The following is a 22,256-nucleotide window of genomic DNA, read 5'->3' on the forward strand; positions in this document are numbered from 1 at the left end:
CATCGTCAATTAATTTCTTTAATTTTCTGGTTTTCATCACATGGCAACCACAATCAATGATTGATGCGAAATCACTCGCTTTTTTTATAATTCTTGTGTTCTACACGCGCTACTTACAGCGTTATTGCCCAACGTATAAAATATCCATCATCTGGTCGAAAAACTGCAATCACGAAGCACACCATATAATTTAACCAACAAAAAGAATGAATTATGACTTATAAAATATTTATTGGATGATGATGGTATGCAAAATCTCTCACTTTTATTTAAAATAATTGTTTCAACTGTACGCAAAATCGTTTACGAAGCATACGAATTCATATGGAAAGAACGAATGTGCAGGATGAGAATAATTCAGGGTTTTAATAACATGTGGGGCTTAGCTTATAGGGTTGGCGCGAACACGTTACTACTGTTTGTTGCCATAAGACTGGATCTCTCTTGTAATTGTCCAGGTAAGTGTTTATGTTAACAAATAAGTAAATAATTTTTATAGAATTGCTCAACAGATCATTTTTCTATAATATCTGTAGTGCAAACTTTACTTTCACGGCTGTAGATGTCGCAGCTTGTGGTTCTCAAAGCGCTGGAGGCGTTTGGAGGATTTCCGCTGTTGGGCGGCGGCTATTTAGTAACAAATTCGACATTCCCTTAACAAACGCTACAACGAAACTCAAATGTAATGTTTCTACACTTCGAAAGCTTTTTGTGTACAAATTGATCCATAATTTAGAAATCTAATAAAACAATTTGATGAATTTATTTTAACCTTAAAATACAAGGCCTTTATTGTGAGTTTTTTATTTTTTACCAAATAATGCGGTATATACTTAAAATAAAAATGCATTAGTCGCAAAAACATAAGATTTGTCAATCCTCAAAAAGTTTTGTAAATAGTCGAAAAAATTGAAGTCCTAACTCGAAAATAAGAACAAGACCTCACTGTGTCAACGCCCATAGACTTCAAAGTAACTGCACGGAAATTTAATCACTTTAAACAAAGACAACTGTGATTTTTTGCATAATTTTAACTAAAAGCCCAGAAATACCCGAAATCCCTGTTAACATACAAGCCTTGTTTGATGTGTATTTATTGTTTACGATATCGAGAAAAGTCGTTCGTAACTTTCTATTTTGGGTTGATTATGTATGATGTTGACTCCTAAAATCAGTTGTAAAACTGCTATAATGTAACATATTCATAAGAAACGTAAAATATTCTTACGAAAAGCACCTATCCACATAAAAACATTACTTAATTTCATTAGCAACAAACTTTCCCACAATGTTGGGGAAAGCATCAAAACCAAACAATGATTTTCGATGTTTTACTCGTTGACGCAACAAAATATTATTATTACTATAATTTATTTATCCCCAAAAAATAAAGGGATAAAAGTAAGATAAGCGCTAGTAACTAACACTTTTGGATCTATTCTACACAAAGTACTATATGCTTAGCCTTTTCGTTTTAACAAAGTTGCATACATTTTTAACATTATGTTCGGTTGCTACTTTCAACATTTCCATACAATCAATCATAAATCAAAAGGATGTTGTGAAGAAATTGGGAAAAAGACTTCTGGAGAGGATTAACAGTGAAATTTAGGGTTTAGCAAAAACTACATAGATAACCAATTTGCTTAAAAATGTCCAACGGGAGATGCAACGAACAGAATCAAATCGAAACAGGTACCGAAACAAATTATGCTACGCAGGCTCCTTATCAATAGATCAAGTATGGATTTCATTTTTACTTACTTGCTTGATTAGATTTAAAGAGAACAGTTCGGTTGCCCAACAATTGACTTCGAGGGGCTGCTACCAAAACCAGGCAGCCTGTTTCAACGAGATTTTGTATCGAGGATATTAATAAAACGTTGGAAATGCAAGTATGTTACATTTCCATGGAGTAATTGAAGAAAATATTAGTACTAACGACAAGATTATTGCTAAAACTACATAGGCTGTTAAGTTTGTTTCTTTATAACATATTCGGTGAAAGTAATCGCAATTATTTTATTTGCTATCTTTAGCATTAGCAAAATAATCGTTATAAGGCATGAAAAGTTGCAAGATTTTTTAGTAGCTTTTATTTATAAGAAAGGACCCTTAAACATTTAAATCCAATTATTTTCTACTGGTCTAATTTTCGAGATAGCTATGACGTATACCTATTCATACCAAAATGAGTAATTTTCACTGATGATAGTCTTATCGAATTGCCACAGTTGACAAAACACAGACAAGAAGGTGAAATTTGACACAAATATTTGTTGATAGATTAAAGACTCAAGAATTTGAGACAGTCTATAACTTGCAATTCCGTGACGACATGTCCGAAATCCTGCTACCCAATTGCTCGATTCAAAAATGGTCCTGATCGGTTTGCATTTAAATAAATGACCAGTCAAATTGTACCATTTTCAAAGAAATACACGCATGCAAAACGTCGGTTTTTGTAGCCCTAAATGAAAATAGGGTTATAGTTTGAAAAGTAAAAATAAGGAAATCAATAAAAATACAACTAATCAATGTGTTTTTGGGGTTTGCATGGATATGGATGGTCAGCGGATTGGTGAAAATGATAAAGTAATATGAAGGATCAATGCACGCAACGATTAAATTCGACGATTTTGACCTTTCTCTACATCAAAGAGCCGTCTTCCATATACCAGTACTATCGACTTATTCAGTGTATATAGACGCTACTCATAGGAAGCTCAACAATGTATTTTCGAGGTTCATAACTTTTGTTGGTTGACGATCCCAAATGCAAAAAGTCATAGGTTAGTCCAAGGGAACCATCCTCATTGACACCGAAGCGAAATATTCATGGCCAAAAGATTTCGTTATGCATATGATGGGACTAGCAAGGTGTACGAGCTGTTAAACCAGTTGAAACTGTTGCTGCAGATGTCAACCGACATCAATTGAACAAATTGAACGATGTATTGTTGCAAAAAAAAAAAAAAAAACCAGCAATAGCGGTTAACAGATGCAAAATCATCCTCTTGCGTTCGTTGTTGCAATTGTTGTCAAGGAAACACTGTTGCAGCTCGAGCGGGAAGTTCTGCCACACCCAGCATACTCGCCAACCTCCTGACTACCACTTGTTCAGATCAACGCAGCATGGCTCGACTGATACGCGGTTCCACAAATTGAAGAAGTGCGAAAATGGGTCGATGGATCATGCCAAACCAATACAACTTCTTTAGATGCGGTACCGCTATTTTGCCAGCAAGATGGGAAAAAGTTGTAAAAAATTTGATTAATTTATATTAGACCATTTTGCCCAATAAATGCCCTTTTTAAATGAAAATCAAAATACATGTAAGCACGTAATATAAAAAATTAAGAAAATTATATTCGGCTTGGAAAGGATCTTGTATATCGAACGGCACTGATTGCTCACTAAATGGTCGTCTACTCCCATCTGGGGATAAAGAATCTGAACAGTGTGCAATTATCTGTCCACTGTCACTTAAAAATAGCGATTAAAAAAGCATGAAGAGCTAACCCAACTAAACTTCCATATTTTATAATAATCAGTGGTCGTGTTCAATTTGTCTTATTAAAGACAATCTGTGTGTTCAATCGTACAATGGATTTTTGAGTATTTTGTTTTACTTACCTTATGACTAATAAGTGGGAGACCTGAGAAAAGTGAAAAAAATAAATGAAAATTTGACCACTTACAACTTTGTGTGAGCGAATTTTCTTCCATTTTGAACATGAGGGTGGGGTCTTTCATAAACTGAAACTTAGAAAAATTCGCCAATTTATAAGCATTTATCAAAAGCTTTAGTTTACGCTTTGCTAACCTTCGACCCATTTTCAATACCAACCTGTGTGCAAGAACTTCCAATGTTGTTGCCAAATTCAAAATCGATATGTTAATTTTTGGGACCAGGAGAGCACCAGCAACACACAGACGGATATATAAGGTCGAACAGAATCATAATTTGGAACTAATCACAACTATGTGTACTTAATAGGATTTCTAAAGCAGTATGTTGGGTGTTTGGAGATGACAATCCTTTCTTCGGCGGTGGGTACAAAAATAATAAGAGGAAAATTAAAAAAACAAGGATATAAGAATTTTTTCTGAAAAAACCTTTTGCTAACTTTCATAGTTGTAAAAGTGAAAGAATGACTTGTTTACGGATTTAAATTTTATGCGTAAAGATTTTGAACTTGCTATCCTAACAAAGATTGATTTTTTCTACGATTTTTATTTGACAAAGTCGTTTTTGTAAAATCTATCTTCGATCAAACATTAAAGGAAATGGTGTCCATTTTTCAGAGAATATCAATATCGTAGTTTTAATTTTTAATTTGAACGAATTTTTAGCTGTTCTATATATATTTTGTTGGAATCGCATAAAAGTTGTGCATTAGAGTTGTGCATTAGAGTTGAGACACTCAACACAGAGGCAGAAAATTCTACTTTGAAAAGATTGACTATATTTTGTAATTTTTTTTTAGATGACCACTCGGTCAGGAGATTTTTAGTGCACGTCTAAACACGCTGACCATTAGGAACGTTTATAGATTGCTAGGCGGTAGAAGGAATGAGCTAAGTTTTTCTTTATATAGGGAGTTCGTATTTTCGTTTATGATCCACAACAGTTACATTTGCTGCGTGGGGGTGGGTCGAAAGTTGAATAGACAAATTTTAAAGTTTTATCTGTGGCTATCAACGAACATCTTTCAAGTTCCTATAGAAATTTTTGCGACACTGAGTATTTCGACAATACACGACTGAGTTACAGGGCTAAATCAGACCATAACGTTACACTGATCAACGCTAAGTACAATCTATGAAGTCTGGAATAGCACATAAAAGGATAAATCTAATACACTGTATTCTTCGCGGGTAGGCACATAGTTTAGCAATTACTTATCTCTTGATTAAAAATATATTACCAAGTATACTTAACTGATTTGTGTCAATTTTCATATTCACGAGCATTCGACAACGAATAGGAACCGATAGTCCAAAAAGCGACGCTAAGAAGTTTACGCTTCCAAAACATTTTTAAGCTTTTGCGCAAAATTTTGTTATAACCAATAGACCAAATCTAATACACAGCCCTTATTTGATGATGCTTTCGATGAACCCAAATCAATTAATTCTGTTATGCCCAAGTCAGGTATGTCTGTTCCATTTGCTTTGATTCAGCAATAGAAGTTAACTCAGCTTATTGTTCTTTACTATCAAAACAATCGCAAAATGAGTAGCCTGAATTTAATCGGTTTAATCGGGTACATAAAAAGTTTTATGTGTTTAGTACTAAGCAGTAAAATTTATCAACCCTAATATTGATCAAACGGCCTAAAAAGTTGTTGTAAGTGATTTAACTGTTTTTGATATTCAAACAAAAATCGACAAGACGATTTTATTTTTAATTCAATTTATTTTGTCAGAGCTTACTTTTAATTTGATTTCTTAAAAAACAAAAAGAAAGACATGGAGAATGCCGAAGCAACTGTCGGTCAATTTCAAACGCTGGTGCGATATAATAATCCAGTATTGGTGGTTAAGCACCCGGATAAAAAAACCGCTCCTACTGAATTAGTAAGAAACTTAAAATTCTCATGGTAGTAGTAGGAATATATAACCTAGTGTTTATTTTATTGTTATCCACGTACAGGAATTGAAACGACCGCAAACTGCCGGGGCCTTATTGGACACTAAAAAGGAAACTGAGGAGATTTTAAATTCAATTTTGCCTCCACGTTGCTGGGAGGAAGATGGTCAATTATGGCAGCAAACGGTATCGAGCACTCCGGCCACTCGTCAAGATGTAATAAATTTACAAGAAATGTTAGATACTCGCTTACAGCAAACGCAGGCAAGAGAGACTGGCATTTGCCCCATTCGCAGAGAACTTTATTTGCAGTGTTTTGGTATGTGGGATATTTTAGACGAAAATTCCCTTTTATCTTATATAGCAAAATATTTTAGATGAAATTATACGTCAAGTAACGATTAATTGTTCCGAACGTGGTTTACTTTTGCTGCGCATACGCGACGAAATTGCAATGTCCATGGAAGCGTACGAAACTTTGTATTGCAGCTCTGTAGCTTTTGGTATGCGGAAAGCATTACAAGCTCACGAAGAAAAGGAAATGTTAAGAGAACGCGTGAAAATACTAGAAGTAGATAAGGAAAGTCTAGAAGACATTATTAACGACATGAAAATTAAAACCGAACAAACTGATCGTCGTAATGCCGAACTAAGAGCTGCCGAAGAGAAAAAGTATCAAGAAGAAATTGCCTTTTTGAAAAAGACCAACACTCAACTCAAAGCTCAATTAGAAGGCATTACTGCCCCGAAGAAATAATTACTCAATGGAAAATATTTAGTTTTTAATTATCTCTTTGTTTATATTATAGCAAATGCTTTATTCCATGATATTTGTGTTAACATCTTTTGACTCCCTTTCGTGCATTTCCTCGTCGTCAATGGATATTTCGTTAATAATTGTACTACGTTTGAAAGGTTTTGCTGACGTTTTTGATGGCTCCTCAATTTTCTTACCATTGTCTGTATTTTTGCGCGGCCTTTCTCTATTGGTTTCTGTTCCCATATCGAAGTTTTCAGTCATCGTCTTTGATGTAACTTCTATGGGCAAATTAACATTTTCTTCACCCTGCAATTCAATTGTCATTGGCAGCTGATCTTTTATGGTTTCCATTTGGGTAGTATATAGTTCAAAGACGTATTCAGCCATTTGGGTCATGTTATCAACTATCTTCACGGGGTCTGCGGGATTATCATCTGTTAGCCGTTCGGTGGGGTAACGTTCACTTTCAATTAAATGAAGCTTCTGAGGGCGTTTTGTTAGCTGGGAAAATTAATTTAATTAATAATTATTTATTTAATTGTTTCTTTTAATTACCAGTTTAAATGTTTTTTGCAATTCGAAGCAATTTCTAAATAGATTCATTCTGCCAAATATATAAAGACCTAAGCGGGCACGGCTAGTTGCAACAACCAAACGTCTAACATCTCGTAAGTGGCCTACAGCTTTTGTGCGTACTAACGAAATAAGAATGTAGTCATTCTGCTGACCCTGATACTTATCCACTGTGGTTATTTTCTGCGGCCAACCAATTATGGCGTTGTTACCACAGCGAGCATTAATAACATCACGTATCAAATGCTTTTGGCCATTGTAAGTAGTTAAAATTGATATCTTCTCGGCTGGATAACCTTTTAAACGCATATACATGTATACGGCTACTATGTATTCGGCTTCGGCTAAATTCTAAAATCAAAATTTTACGTTTTTTATTGCTTTAGCTAGTTAAAGATGAGAATTCACCTGATAGAAGAAAGGATTCGGTTCAGATTCTCCTACTCCATTAAAGTCATCCACATTAATAAATTGATAATCGTAAAGAAAACCAGCATTGGCACGCTGATATTCTTTATCAATGCGAATATGTTCGAGATCATCGAGTTTCTTATAACGCCATCTATACAGAGAGCAAATGCTTGAGCGAGCACGTCCCTGACCATCCAGATCGACAGTAGGCACACCCAGGCGTACCAGTCTTGTGAATAGACTTTGTTCCATGTTGGAGTATTTCTGAAAGGCCATATTTTTAACCACAGGTGGCAATTGATGGTGATCTCCAATCATAATCCAACGTTTAAGTCGGTTGAAGCCATCTAAAGGATTTTGCAACAATAATGGTATAAAAGTTTCAATCTCTAAAATTTGAGCAGCCTCTTCCATGAGAATGTTGTCATAGCGAAAACCTAAATTAACCAACTCTTTGCGTTTGAGAGCAGCATGGGTGCAAGTCATTGCTATTACCTTTGCTTCTTTTACTAGCAAATACTTTGAGCGATCTAAGCCCGTACGCAATAACTCGAAGGCTCGAAATTCTTCAAGCTCGGCGAAAATATGCGAAATGTAGCGAAAACATGATTTGGCTATGTCCATGTAATCGTTAAAATTATTTCCACTAAACAAAGGTTGAGGAGCAGCTGCAAAGAATTTGGTAAATGGAAACCTGGTTTCAAATATCTCGCGCCACGAAGAACTATCATTTACTTTTGTCGCGTTAACTTCAAGTTGGAATTTTTCCCAGCGAGACATTATGTTACTTAAGAAGAAATAGCCGGCTGTTTCACAAGTATAGGCATTGTCACCCAAAACGCCCAAGGACTCTTGCAATTTTTGGGCTTGATTCAATAGGTCAATACGTTTGGCCAATACGTAGTTAACGCGCCCATATCTACTGAAGTCCTTTTCGGTTTCTAATGATTCTTCCCCATGACCTAAACGTAACAGGTGGCGTTCATCGATGTCCAAGCACATGATTTTTTCAAAAAGTTGATTTAGTGCTTGATTGGAATGAGTGACTATTAAAGTGCGTTGATTTGGATGATTGTGATACAGATTGGATATGATTTGCACGGCCACATCAGTTTTACCAGTACCAGGTGGTCCGACAACTACTGTCAAACCAGGTTGCATGCCGGCACGTATAGCTTCAATTTGAGTTGCGGTGAAATTAATTGAATTTCTAGGAATTGTAAATACAAATGTAAATCATTTAAGCTTGCAAAGCCGATAGCGCGACTTACTGTTTGGGTTTATTGCCTATATAAGGGCCACGGGTTTCAAATTGGTATGGCATAACCGAAATAGTGCTTATCGGCGACGTAATGGATTCCTCGCGGTCTTCTCCTTCTCCTTCCGGTGGTGATGCGTTATTCTTAAATACTAGACGAAAGGGTGGATTTCGCTGAACTTCCGGCCTATCACATTCGATTTCGCAGTTTGGAAAACTTTTGCTCAAATGTTCATACGATAAAAAAGTATCGTTGAAATCTAAATTTGACTCCTGCAAAATTTTATGTTATGTATTAAGACAACCTTTGCTGAAGTAGTTATGCGCTCCTTACTTGATTGGGCATTTTAGAGTAATGAGCGGCGCTGGGATCTCCATATCCTAAAAGTATGTCATGTAACCATCCCGGCACAACGCATTCGGTATTCATGAGATGTCTTATAGTCTCCAGAACAGCTTTAAAATTGTTTTCCTTGGGTTTCCTTCTCATTATTATATTAAAATTTTCATACACATCCTCTGCTCCCTAATCGAATTCAAAAGAAATAATAATTACTATCGGAAGTTAATATCAACCAAACCTCTTGCAAGGCGTCCATGTCCAAACGATATTGATTGCAGTCCAACCACACCCTATATGTTCGCTGTTCTCCTGGCAGTTGAGGACGGGGTTCTGGTCCATCTTCTATTACGCGGCCATTAGCATCAAGCATACCTTCTACTTCGCAGCCACGCACGCAAACCAAACCCACTTGTGGTATAAATGGTTCGTGAGGATTATATTTTGTTCCTAATTAAGACGAGATACTGTTTTATACTTCTTTCCTTGATTTGTCTTAAACTCTAAGCTTACCATAGGGCTTCGTCGGTTTTACGGTAATTAGAAAACAAACGTCATGTTTGCGAAGATTTTCCCACTCATCTTTGATTTCCTTACGTACCGACAAAGTCACCGAGACGTCGGCACGAACCCTTGAAGGCTTCTTTTCGCCAATATGTGGTTTTGCAACCTCGACTACAGCGAACGATGCGATAGGCAAAGCCATACGTGCCCAACCACCGAAGACTACTTCTTCCTCTTCGGATAACCAAGGCAGCATGCGGCTCACGGAGTCCTCGATATCTTGGCGTATTTCGTAGGTAGACTCAAGACGGAAGAGATTGAAATTACGTAACAAATAATCGTGCAAAGTTAGAAATTGAAGATTCAATTTTGGCAATGCCAAACAACCATCGCCTGAGTAGTATTCGGTAGGCACGATATTCTCATCCCAAATAACTAGCTCTGTAGGATACAAAGGCATTTCATTTAAAGCATCCAATTGGGAGCAACGTCTCTCATGGCGTGTTATAAGCAATTCCTTTAAAAATCGGCTATCTAAACGATGCCATTGAAATGGAGTTTTCACATCTTCGGGTACCAAATTCAAAAATGATGCTATTTGCTTGAGAGCATCCCCATCAAGATTACCGAAATGACGTTCCAACGCTTCGCGGCTATCAACGCTGGCAACGTTAGAGAGAGCGAAGAGCCTTAAATCAGGAAATTTTGCAAAAGCTGCTCGCTGCAGTGAAGTAATTTTCTTGTAATGCAGTTGAGTCATATCATGATCAGTTAGTGAGTCACCTGTCACATCATTGATCTCAAAACGTGAGTAAAACTTTAGCATATCCAACAACTAAAATGAATACCAAATACGACATTTTTAAACGATTGCAAAAACGAACTTAGCCGAAATATCGCAACATCAACGACACCATCTCTTGAATATCTAAAAGATTTGTTGTAAATTATCGAAGAGAATACATTGAAGTATTGTTTAACGGCTACAACGGTTGCCTGCATAATATTTTTAGACAGAGAGTCTTAGTTCTGGGTCTCAAGAAAAACGGGACAAATTTGATCCATGATGCATAAAAAAACGCCAGTAGTTTCAGTGTTAACAATATAGCTCAGCGACATTGAGCGAAAAGAAGAGATTGAAAGAGTATACTCTTTAACGATAAACAACTATATATCAAGTTTGCTTGAAAAAACTATTATATAGTGAGCAAATGCGTATCTACCACGCATAATTAATGAGTAATTTAACGGAGAGAGGCAAGAATGAGAGAACAAGAGAGATAGAGCGAAAATATAAATACAACGGAAAATTAATAAAATCTAACTCTGTACTGTACCGAATAGTATACAAGCGTTTCAGCATAAACATGTTTAGGGCAATAACTGCTTAGCTCTTCTTGTATAAGAGAGTATAAAATGTTAATAATTTTGAGAATAAAGAATAAATTGAACATCAAGTAAAAAGTAAAAAATAATAAATCTGTAAACTTTTCTATTAAAAAGTTCAGAAACAATTGCTTTAAAATTAATTAAACATATATGATAAGGAAGTGAACTTTCACTTATAAGCCTGTCTTTAGATGACCACTTGACGCATTGACAGTTGTAAAGGCGTCATTTCACTACACTCAGTAGACAAAAAAGGGCATTACATTTGTGTATGTGTATTTATGTAAAAGGTGCTCAAATATAATATAAATCATTTAATGAGCAAAAGCATGAGAGTGCGATCGCTATTCCTGTGAATGTGCTGTGCAAATGAAAAATTAATAAGAATTTGTAATAAAAATAAGCCAAGAAAAAATAAAGACCGGATAAATATTTTTAAATATTGTCAGATGCCACCGAATTGTTGACCAATATTCGCGTAAAGGCTGAGTAAATAGCTACGATTTGTTATGGCTAAGAATGACTGGTGGTTCACTGGTGCTTGGGTGATCCTGTTATTATTAATGCAAACATGCAAATCATTAGCTAATAACGCGACACCGCAAAGTGCTATATCCTCAGAGCAAAGTGATGAGCAATTGGTGCGGGTTAATAAATGTTGCGAAAAATTTGAAATATACAATGATTCGGAGTGCACGCAAGTAAATGAAATTGGTAAATTGGAAATAACAACATGAGTGTTGCTCGAATTCTTGCTCATTTCTATGATATTTTTCATTTTAAGATTATTTTCGACCTGTCTTCACCAGCTATAAAGGGGAACATAATGTATCGGTTAAATATAAATTTGTTATCGGTTTGCCGGCATGTGGATCCACACAATCTTGGCCTATTTGTCATTATCAGGGTGTAAGTACAATATTGCTTGGACTAGAACAGAATTGAGAAGATTTACTAAATTAATTAAGGTAATGTATTCAAGAGCCCAGATAAACTAGTGCTATTGGACGACGGCAAGTTGCGTCACTATACCATTACACAAGAGGAGAAGGAGGAGGAATATTCGGACGACGAGCAATTTGATGATACTCATAAGCCGTTATTTTATGACTATCCTCAAGGTCAATACTGCATTGAAAGGGTAGGCTTCCGCGAAAGTATTTATTGGCTATTCTTTAAAATTTTATTTGAATAAATTATCTAATTATTAGGCCGTTTCTACCATTGGTAGTCATCGACAAATTTTATATGCTAGCGTATGTTTGGCTAAAGACAAGGAAGATTCTGGATTCCTTCTGCGCAAAGTTGTAAATCCTATATTTCACGGAATTTCAATAATTATTTTACTTTTGATCGCCATCGTATATTTTGTATTGCCTACTTTAAGGTCAGTGGGTTTTTCTTTTTTTCAATTCTGTTGTAAGCAAAAGATTTTTTTATTTTCGCGTGGGACGATTCACGAATATTCATTAATTCTCGTGTATTTATGCTTATATCAGCGTTTCGTCTCGAAATTTTAAAAGATTTTGATTTTGTCGAGGAAAATATGAGTTAAAGCGTTTTTAAAACAAAGGAATCAACAGAACTAAGATTTTAGCATTTTTATGTGAAATTAAAGCCATGCAAAAAAGAGGAAAAAAACGCCGCCACGCCGCTTAGAAGACCGCATTGTAAAATCAACGTTTTTCAAGACTTTTTCAAATTCTTATCCACATCTTCAAGTTTCGATTATATGCTAGTGTTAAGAAAGTTAACATAACAGGGTTGGATGACGGAAAAAATCTCTATATATACGGTGGAAGATTCTATGGCAAAAAAGCTTATATTTTGTAAACGAACGTTATAGACGAAACAATAATGCGAACTTTTAAAAATATTCATGTTTAAAGAAAGTATGACTGAATATTCGATTTATTAGCTCGCATATTCGCGATAGGCGCGCGTACGGCGAACCGAAGCCATACACAGATTTTCTTGTGGCAAATGCGTTTAACAATGACGTTTTAAGAGGATAAAAGCACGCAAATGTTATTATTTTGAACGAACTTCATCCGATTGTAAACGAACCATGTTTTGAGTGAATTTATGGCGGAAAGCAGGTAGTAACTTTAAGTTTCCTATTCCAATGTCAGACACACATGCGGACAATAATAATAATGTTTACATCGACTTATCAAAACTTTAATGAGCATATTTCCGTGTTTTAAAAAAGAAAACCGAAAGACAATCTCGGAGAGCTCATATAAACTCCTATGCAATTAAGTAAAGCGTCTAAAATTTGAATAATTTTCTATCGATTTGTTAACTCTACATTTTAATGGTTCTTTACAGGGATTTAGTAGGTAACATCACCACGACAATATCATTATGTTTGATGGTTGCCCAGGCTGCCGATCTTGTTTGCATTTTCACCGAATTTACAAATCATGTCAGCTTCATTACCGCTGACATTATACTTTACTTTAGCATTTTGGCAGCGTTTTTCTGGCTAAATAGCTTTGGTTATTATATTTGGAAAACGTTTCGTTCTCGCAATGTATTTTTACGCGTCACAGATGGGCGAAAATATTGTTACTATTCGTTTTACGTTTGGGGATCGACCGCGGCTTTGGCAATAACAGCTGTCTTCGCACACTTCTTTTTGGATATAGATTCGGACAAAAAGCAAAATTTAATAGCTGATCAAGAGACGATAGGATGGCTGGGTATTGCGATATTTTTTTCGCCTATTGCGTGCACAATACTTGTTGATGTCTTCTTTTACATAACGACTTTAAAATTGATAAACCGCCGTAATGTTTATGGTCGTATACAGCACAAATTGAGAGCCAAGTATTGCTAATTAAGTTGTCTTTCTCTTTTCGAATACGTTATTATTCGTCTTTTTTTACAGTTTTATTATGTTTGCTCTAATACTATTGGTTATGACAATCAATTGGTTGTTTCTGTGTTTATCATGTTTGCAATATGAAGGCCTCCTGTACGCCCACATTATAGTCAACGCTTTGCAGGGACCACTATTGCTCTACATATGTGTTATACGTCAGAAGCATGTTACATTTCTCTTGAAGAAGTCATGTTGTTATAACGAACCACCGTCAGCTAGCGATTGGGGAGATGAAATGCATTATATGAACGGCAATAATTACTGATAACTTTTATTTTTACAAATGACTAAGAAGAGCAACCTAACATATTTGGTACATAGTACTCATAAAATTCCACCTTTGTGCCGTTAATATGTAATTAGAAATATTTAAGCAGGATTTTAGTGTAATTACTACAGACTTCCCTTTCTTTTTAATGTACTTAATAAAAATTAAAAAGACTTTAAAACAATAAAAAAGACTATGTATTCGAAAAAATTTCTCAATTATTTCTTATCGCGCATTTCTTAGGGAGAAGCAATGTAGTTATTCCCGAGGAGACAAAGATAATCAATAGTGAAATACTACTTACCTGACCGAATAGCTTGCCTTCTGGACGTTGCACTAAATTGCAAATTTGTGCACGCACTATAAGATGACAATCGTCCAGCAATGTATTAAAGAAACGTCGTGTAGGCAAGAGAGCCTCTAAATCTATCATTAATTCCAGAAAGCGTTCACAATACTGTATGGTACAGGCTGAAACAACGCCATTCAAAGAAATGTTTTCTAAAATTTTCAAGAAATTTATGATGAGATTCTGTAGAAAATGCCGTTCCCAATTAATTGTGAGCCTTGTCTCGGACTTTTCTTTTTTTTGCAATTTGCGCCAATATTTACGCCATTCTGGTATCTCATGTAATTCTTGCTCCAAGCGTTCTGGTGTAAATGAAAGTTATATATTTGATTAATCCTTATATATGTTGAGACATATCTTACTTGGTTGTAAACAGTTCCAAATTGAAAGAGATACCAAACGTTTTACTTGATTACGGCACAATTCAATTTCCATACTATTGAAACAATGATTTAGAAAAACGATTAAAGCAGTTTTCTCACGCATTTGACATTTTTTCTCGTCAGCTAAACAATTTTCAAGAGCATGCATGAAAAAATTCGGAAATTCTTCCGGCATATCTTCGAAAGTATTCCATACTTCCACACGTTCTCGAAACTTTTCATTCACCATAAAAACTATCGACATTAAATGAGCGCTAGTAGCTTCAGATCGTTTGTAATTAGGCCATAAATACTTTTCCAAATACTGGCTAAATTCCAACAATATTATCCTTCGGATGGCATTTTTATGATTTAAAATCTCTTTCGTATAAATATCCTCAATTATACGAGCATCATAGGGTAAATGCGATGACGCAGTGTCTGTCGTCACTTGCCAATATTTGGCTGCTATCTAGAATAATGATTCTCTTAAATATATTTAAAGCCATAAGCGTTATTATTACTCACCTCCCATATAACATCTGAACCAATTTGTGAGACAGTGACAGGACCTTCATTCTTGTTATTTGAATTTCCTCCTGTCTTTCTATCCGAGTTTTTGTTAGAATCCTCAATATGCATTTCTAACGCTAAAGCGGTAAAACGTGAAAAGCAACCAATAGTTATCAAAACAAAATTAGTGTCTTCCTACTAAATTGGTACAAAATAAGTATAACAGCATGGGTGGCCATTTATCGGCCCCCGTCACAACTTTTATCTGTGAGATATTAACATTTAATATAATTCTTTAAAGTTCTCCAAATCTTTACCAACGTATTACTGTCATCTTAAAATGCTGTTTCTCTACTCTTTTTTTTTATTATTTATTTACCTTCTCGCAACCATATGAATGATTGACTTTGCTGAATGAATGATGACTAAGGCGCCACTGCAATGAATGATTAAATTTACAGTTTGATGCAGCGACGTATAAAGGAAAAAGGGGTTTATTGTTTTTAATAAATTATATTCAATGAACAAACTGATATTTAAATTCATCTGGCATTGTCTCATTGTTCAATTTGCTTTTCTTTTGTTTAATTTCAAGTACGCACCATCTGTATGTGAGAATTGTCTAAAGCAAAACACCTTAGCTGTTTACATTTTCCCGAACTTGGATACTCTGCCTATGCAGTAGCTTGATTTCGTTTGCATTTAAATTCATCTGGCATTGTTTCACTGTTCACTGTGCTTTTTTTGTGCCCTCTTTATATGAATTATATGTTGATGAACACCTTAAAGCAAGTTTTCGCGAGGCATGTGGAAACGTCTAATATAAATATTATTAATATGTTTTCAAATATGTTTAATGAAAATTTCGTTCCTTTAAAGAAGAACTGGATAGAAAGTTTGGAAATGTATCAAAATACACGAAAAGCAATTGGTAATTGTTTTTAAGTTGTTCATACTGAGCTTTAAATAGCTGATATTTTATGACTAAAAGGGCTGCCAATTTCATTTTCTGCTGAACTTATTTTTTGCGGGGTTAGTGATAATAACAGCACTGTAAGTAATGGTGATTTAAAAGTACAATTTTATTAAATATCTATCATAAAAGTAAAGAAAAACTTTTTGAAGCGATAGTCTTCTCTCACACCGCGTATTAAAGCATTGCCAACAATGACTAATAAAAATATTTATAATACAATGCTTGCCTGAACTTGCCTTCTACTTATAATCGTTGTTCCCATATAAATTAAAGTATGAAAACCATGAAAAGAATTTATACAGGAACGTTGCTAAAAAGTGTTTAATAAGTGTGTATTAATATATGCTCATATAGTACATGATCAAGTATTGTATTAATTTATTTTGTTTAAATTTATACTAGAAAAGGGGAAGGGGTTGGGGGAGGGTAGGAGATATATGCTTAACAATGATCGACCATGTCGTGCTGTTAAAGTTAAGACCTTTATAGTGAATAAAAAGTTGTACAAAAGCTCATTTATTTGCTTTTAAGCCTTACATAGTGATTTTTTATTTAAAAATGTTATGTTATTATTGCAGTAAAGAAATCTACATTTGTTTTGATTCTACAAAGACCGGATAATTTTCTATTAATTGTTTTGGTCTATCAATGGAATTATTTCTATGATCGCATCGTAGTAGTTCTTAGTTTTAAGCGAAATCGATTTATTTTTGAAAGTTTTCGAAAAAGGTTAAAGAAAACCTATCAGCCCGATTAGTTCTATTGTCGTCCTTTGATTAGATTAAATGGTATTCGCAACAGGAGAAAATGGAAAAGTAGGAAAATTATATTCGATCGTGACCGAATCTTATTTTACCCGTTAGCGATTAAAAAAATATTTAAAAGAACTACTTTTTTATGCTCGATAAAATTGGATGGGAGTAGTTCACTTTTTCATTTTCAGATTAAAAGTGGAAACCTGTATGGTGTGTGTGCTGCATTTTATGCGTAATAAGCCAAAAACAGCGAAAACAAAGGGTTTTTGTTGCAAAAGCGTGTGGAACTTGTAGCCGTGTCCTATAACCAGTTTTGCAAATTTCTAAACGATATTTTCATTCTTGCGAAGCAGGGAATGTTTGCCTCAGACAGTCGGATAGAAGGACAAACGGACAGATGGACATGCTTAAATCGATCTTGAATTTGATGCTGATCAAAAATATATATGCTTTGTGATGGGAATAAAAATGCAAAAACATATGTAGGTAAGCAAGCCGTCCACTGAGTTCCATCTGGGCAAGAAATGCAGTTCGTAAAACTATGGAATGTAGTGTAGAATATTCTACTGCACCATATAATTTTTTATATAGAATAGACTATAGAGTAGGCATACGAGTATATATAGCGTATTTAATTAAAAAAAAATTTATTTACATAACATTTCTTTTGTCTTCTTTCATTCTCTTTTTTTACTTAATATTTTTTGTTTTATTAACTTATATTACAGCAGAAAACTATATTTAATAGTCAATGGCGGTAAACTCGAACGATAAATATGTTGATTTTACCATCGGGAATGCATTTCTTGATTGAAGATTCTTTTCAGACGCAGGTTTCGGAAACCCACTCTCGGTCTCTCAGCATCGCCCTCAGGCGATGATCACTTACTATCTGTGAGCCTCCAAACTATAGCTTATATCGTTTCCACAAACCACGTATCGCTACATTGTCGCTCTTCTAAGTTCCATCAAGCATGTTTCCTTTGAAATTTATGTCAAAGTTTTTCAAAACAGAATTTCGCTACAAATGTTGAAAAATTCATAGCAATATTTATATTATATATCGCGAGTTAGGTTTTCTTGGGAGATAAGCAGCACACTTGTCCCTCGAAACTGCATCTCCAATTTCTGCAGTATCCTCCGGTCTTGGAACTTGAAGCGCGCACTATTGCTACGTCAGCTGCTTTCATTTGAGGTCCGTAACGAGCGCTCCCATGAATACTATCATACTTAATGACAATCTTCATGGCACTCATACACGCGAACATTTCCTTTAACCTTGTACGTGCTTTTTCTGTGTGCAATATAGCGCCTTCCACCCTTCATGAGTGATGCGGTTCCCTTCTACTCAAATTTTAGTTTTGGTTCCAGTATAAAAATCGGGAATTTTCGTTTATTTCGAAGCCTTTCGTCTTCAGAAGTTACTTCGTCCGAGCTAACTCTCTTCCTTCTATTACGCTTGAATGGTATATTTTGATCTTCTTTTACTGCCTTTTATGGCGATTCCTTTGGTAGTTCGATAGCCAATAGTCTGCAAGAATTTGAGAAAATGTATACGTGATGTTAGGATCTAAATATTTTACCAATTTAGAAGAATTTTCGAAACAGATTTCCCCTTGTAAATCCAGTACCTTTGAATGAATAAAATTTAAGTGTAAATTTGTTCACATTTTTCTGAAAATTCTGTATCGAATAAACTTGACATTTATTTCATGGCCACGTATCTGTACGATGGAGACTTGACAAGTAAAAAAATTGTATTCGGTCAGGATCGCATCTCTTATACCCATCACCGTTAACCTAAAAAACAAAAAAAGGAAAAGAATTAAACTTTCACTTTCTACAATATTAGGTGGGCGTGGCAGATTTTTTCCATTTTCAGAATAAAGTGAAAGGAAATTTATATGATGTGTGTGTTGTACTTTATGAGTAACAAGCAAAAAACACAGAATGCAAATAAGTTTCCACTTTTCGTTTCATAAGCTTGGGACGTTTTAGGCGTGCCTTTTTTAATGGTTTAAATTCTTTCATCTTTAAATTCTTTTGCAAATTTTTAAGCGATATCTTAATTTTGGCGAACGGGAGAGCGTTTAACACAGGTTGGGCAAATGAACAGAGGGACATGCTTAGCTGCATTTCGGATTGGCAACTGGCCAAGCGTTTATATTCTTTATGCAGTTTTTGAGGCTTGCTTATAAACAAAACAACAACAATATTTGTACAAATTCCCGGGCGCCGCTCGTAGAATATACGTTTAAGTTTATATTCGGTACTTTATAAATAATGAGTAAAAAACAAATTTTTTCCTTTTGGAAAGCATAGGTGTTCTCAGTTTACGTGATACTCTAGGCATGTAGAGCAACTAGCGTGCAAGAACTTTCAATTTTTCTGTCAAATTTGATATGGATATCTTCGTTTTTACGGCCAGGAGAGCGTTTACAAAAAACATTATAAAGACGGAGGGACAGACATGCTTAAATCGATTCGGAATTTGATGCTGACGAAAACTATATATTTGTTCTGTGGGATATTTGAAGCATTCTTCTGAGCTTAGCAAATGTTTTGACAATATGAATTCAACCTTCGATGATGTATGCAACACCCAGAACGACTTGAGATACTCCCAGCTTTTATTATATATTATATATATTCAGAGTTACCAGAGTAAACTTGTCTATCCGTCTGTCTGTCCATCAGCTTTTTCGTCTCGTTTTCTTGTGTTCAGCCTACGGGCTGCAAATTTTTGAAATATTTTAATGAAATTTTGTACAACAGCAAGTTTTGACTTAAGTATGAACGCTAGTGAACGCTAGTCGTACCGGACTACTTTCAATATAAAGGTTTATTTGGAAAAATCAAACTATATGAATAATTGAATTTAGCAAAGTAACGTAGGGTATTTAATTGTGGGCCGAATCCCATTGATTATTTGATAACTAAAAATTATAAAGTTATGAATTTGATCATCGGCCCGGGGCACAACGCGATCCCAATCAGCATCTTTACTATAAAGATTTAAATTGGTGGGATCGTTTCATCGTATTTTAAAAGAAGGTAAAAAATCACTGGACTTGAATGGTTATACTGTTATTGTTCCTGGCATATTTGGCAATGTGGCTCAGCTGGCGTGTGATCTTTTGATATCCTTCCTCAAAGCAAATAAAAAAAAATCGGTAATATACACCAGGCAAGTTTAATACCTACATGTGGACCAATGCCCGGAATGCGGAAGATTTTGCAGAAATCACCGAGCTCTAACCAATCATCAGATGTTAAAAGCATACTTTGTTGTTTCAGAAACAGCTGCAACGTGTTGATGCAAATGGATTATAAGTCGTAGTCTTTTAACAGCTACTTAATTTTCCATACTTACTGAATCGTTTATACCTAATTTTTATTAAAATTATGCAGAAACATAAACGTATGGTGGACGTATGAGACGCTTTCAAGTATTGAAATCGCAGGTTTTCGCTATACGGAACAAATATCTGAAAGGCAGTGTCTTTGAAGGATCGAACATGGGGCGTGCTTTTCACCGCCGCAATATAATTATTAAAAAAACGAATTGTAATTCATTGTTTTTTATATTTTGATATTATTTGATATTTATAATAAAAATAATTTGTTAAACAAATACAGTCTATGGAATCTTATTATTATTATTATTTTAATTTTGATTTATTGACTATTCTAGAAATAAGGGACAATTTTTTTAGGAAATTGTTGGTCGACTTTGTTTAAATTACAAATCATTGAAATCTATATATGAAAAGTCAGGGTAGATTTTTTGAGGTCAAAAAAGCGCTGTCGTCTTAATTTATAAGTCGATTTTTTCAGATTTCATTCTTTAAATTTTTGCTTTAGTTTGTGGGGGCGTGCTTTCTGAATTCCGCTATTTTTTCAAAGTGTTTAGAAATGTTTAAGACTGTGTAAGACTGTTTAATACGATTTTATATGCTTTCGACGTTGTACGCACAAGGGCTTAAGATAGGACCAGATTTTATTATATCGATCGATTCAGAATCTTAGTCTGAATTGATCTAATAGTTTCTATCCGTCTGATATCTGTCCATGCAAATTTGTGTTGGCAAGAACTTAAACTGAATATTTACACGATCTTTAATGTGAAACCAGTTTTGAACATTCTGTCTTGCTTGCCTAATGATAAACAAGCATAAAACCTCGAAAACGTGAAAAAAATGAAATTTAATTGCTCGTAACTTTATGTGGGCTTGGCTGATTGGTTCCATTTTACTACCTAGAGAGTAAAGTGTCTCGTAAAGCAAATCTGAAAGGTTTCAGCCTTCCGACTTAAATAATTTCCGGGTAACGAGCGAAATTCCAAAAATTTTTGTTAAAAAAAAACGGAGTTGATTTCAGTGCCCTTCTGCTCCGACCAATTTGATCTGTTTATAATACCAACCTGCGTGCAGAGGTTACTAATGTTTCTACCAAATTTGAAGTCGATATCGTCACACATAGGCTGGCAGACACGTAGACAAATGGAAACGCAAACGGGCAGATAGGGCTAACTCAACTCGGAATTTCACACTGATCAAGAATGTATATACTTTAGAGGGTCTCTGAGGCTGTATTTTGTGTTTCACATACATTATGGGAAAAAACAAAATGAGTGTAGTTCATCTTACAGTGGTGGCTATAAAAAAAGGAAAAAACTAAAATTTTCCATTATACAATATTGAGCAGACGTGGATAATATTATTTATTATTGTGGTTTGTTGAGTTTTGAGCAAAAAGCGCAGGAAGCAAAGGTGTTGGCAATTTTTGTTGCACTGCAGGCGTGGCCCCGGTTTAGGCCATTTTTAAATTCCTTAAGAAATCCGATTGCGATGTCTTCATTTTTGGGAATGGCAGAATCTTTATCACAGATACTACACAGATGGGCAGACGGACAGCTGCGGAGACGGACACTCTAATGTGAATTCCTAATTCGATACTGGTCAAGAATATTTTTGAACTTGATTCTGGGTGTTATAAAAGTTTTGACAAAAAATGGAAATTTGATAGACTATTGTAATCGATAGGCTTAGTCAATGTTATCCATTTTTGTGTAGGTATTATACCGTCAGCATCATCCATACGTTTAAATGCTTAAGAGTTTCTCTACTGGAGTTCGTGAATAATGGGCAAAAAACCAATTTTTTTCGCCTTGGAAAGCAGAGGTATCCTCCCTTTAGGTGGTATTGTAGACGTGTTTTTCCATCGAATCTCCTTTTTTGAGTACCAACTTGGGTCCAAGGACTTCTAATGTTTTTCATAAATTTGAAGCCGATTGCTATATTTTTGCGACCAA

The 22,256-nt window shown here is 35.0% G+C and overlaps 3 protein-coding genes across 4 annotated transcripts; 2 read left to right on the forward strand and 1 right to left on the reverse strand.

Moving 5' to 3' along the window:
• The first annotated feature begins 5,476 nt into the window (after nucleotides 1-5,476).
• Nucleotides 5,477-6,354, forward strand: LOC119641534 (putative inner dynein arm light chain, axonemal). The gene is made up of 3 exons (XM_038040272.1): nucleotides 5,477-5,584; nucleotides 5,661-5,916; nucleotides 5,975-6,354. Exons 1-3 carry the CDS (start codon nucleotides 5,477-5,479, stop codon nucleotides 6,352-6,354), a joined length of 744 nt encoding a protein of 247 aa, XP_037896200.1.
• A 60-nt stretch (nucleotides 6,355-6,414) lies between these two features.
• LOC119641452 (RNA helicase aquarius) lies at nucleotides 6,415-15,634 on the reverse strand. The gene is made up of 11 exons (XM_038040141.1): nucleotides 15,591-15,634; nucleotides 15,227-15,348; nucleotides 14,699-15,170; nucleotides 14,292-14,638; nucleotides 9,453-10,278; nucleotides 9,181-9,389; nucleotides 8,934-9,125; nucleotides 8,613-8,872; nucleotides 7,339-8,551; nucleotides 6,913-7,281; nucleotides 6,415-6,858 (listed from the first exon to the last, which is right to left on the reverse strand). The coding sequence occupies exons 2-11, from the start codon at nucleotides 15,338-15,340 to the stop codon at nucleotides 6,415-6,417; spliced, it is 4,446 nt and encodes a 1,481-aa protein (XP_037896069.1). The 5' UTR covers nucleotides 15,341-15,348; nucleotides 15,591-15,634.
• On the forward strand, nucleotides 10,914-14,164 carry LOC119641482 (probable G-protein coupled receptor Mth-like 5). Of its 2 annotated transcripts, XM_038040193.1 has the most exons (7): nucleotides 10,914-11,222; nucleotides 11,282-11,546; nucleotides 11,617-11,741; nucleotides 11,815-11,973; nucleotides 12,044-12,219; nucleotides 13,164-13,664; nucleotides 13,726-14,164. In XM_038040193.1, the coding sequence occupies exons 2-7, from the start codon at nucleotides 11,342-11,344 to the stop codon at nucleotides 13,982-13,984; spliced, it is 1,425 nt and encodes a 474-aa protein (XP_037896121.1). In that variant the 5' UTR covers nucleotides 10,914-11,222; nucleotides 11,282-11,341; the 3' UTR covers nucleotides 13,985-14,164. The 2 variants fall into 2 exon arrangements, with proteins under 2 accessions (XP_037896121.1, XP_037896122.1); XM_038040194.1 differs by lacking the exons at nucleotides 10,914-11,222; nucleotides 11,282-11,546 and having other exon boundaries at nucleotides 11,622-11,741; nucleotides 11,801-11,973.
• Nucleotides 15,635-22,256: the final 6,622 nt, after the last annotated feature.

The sequence above is a fragment of the Glossina fuscipes genome, unplaced genomic scaffold (assembly GCF_014805625.2).
Source record: "Glossina fuscipes isolate IAEA_lab_2018 unplaced genomic scaffold, Yale_Gfus_2 150, whole genome shotgun sequence".
Lineage (NCBI taxonomy): Eukaryota > Metazoa > Arthropoda > Insecta > Diptera > Glossinidae > Glossina > Glossina fuscipes.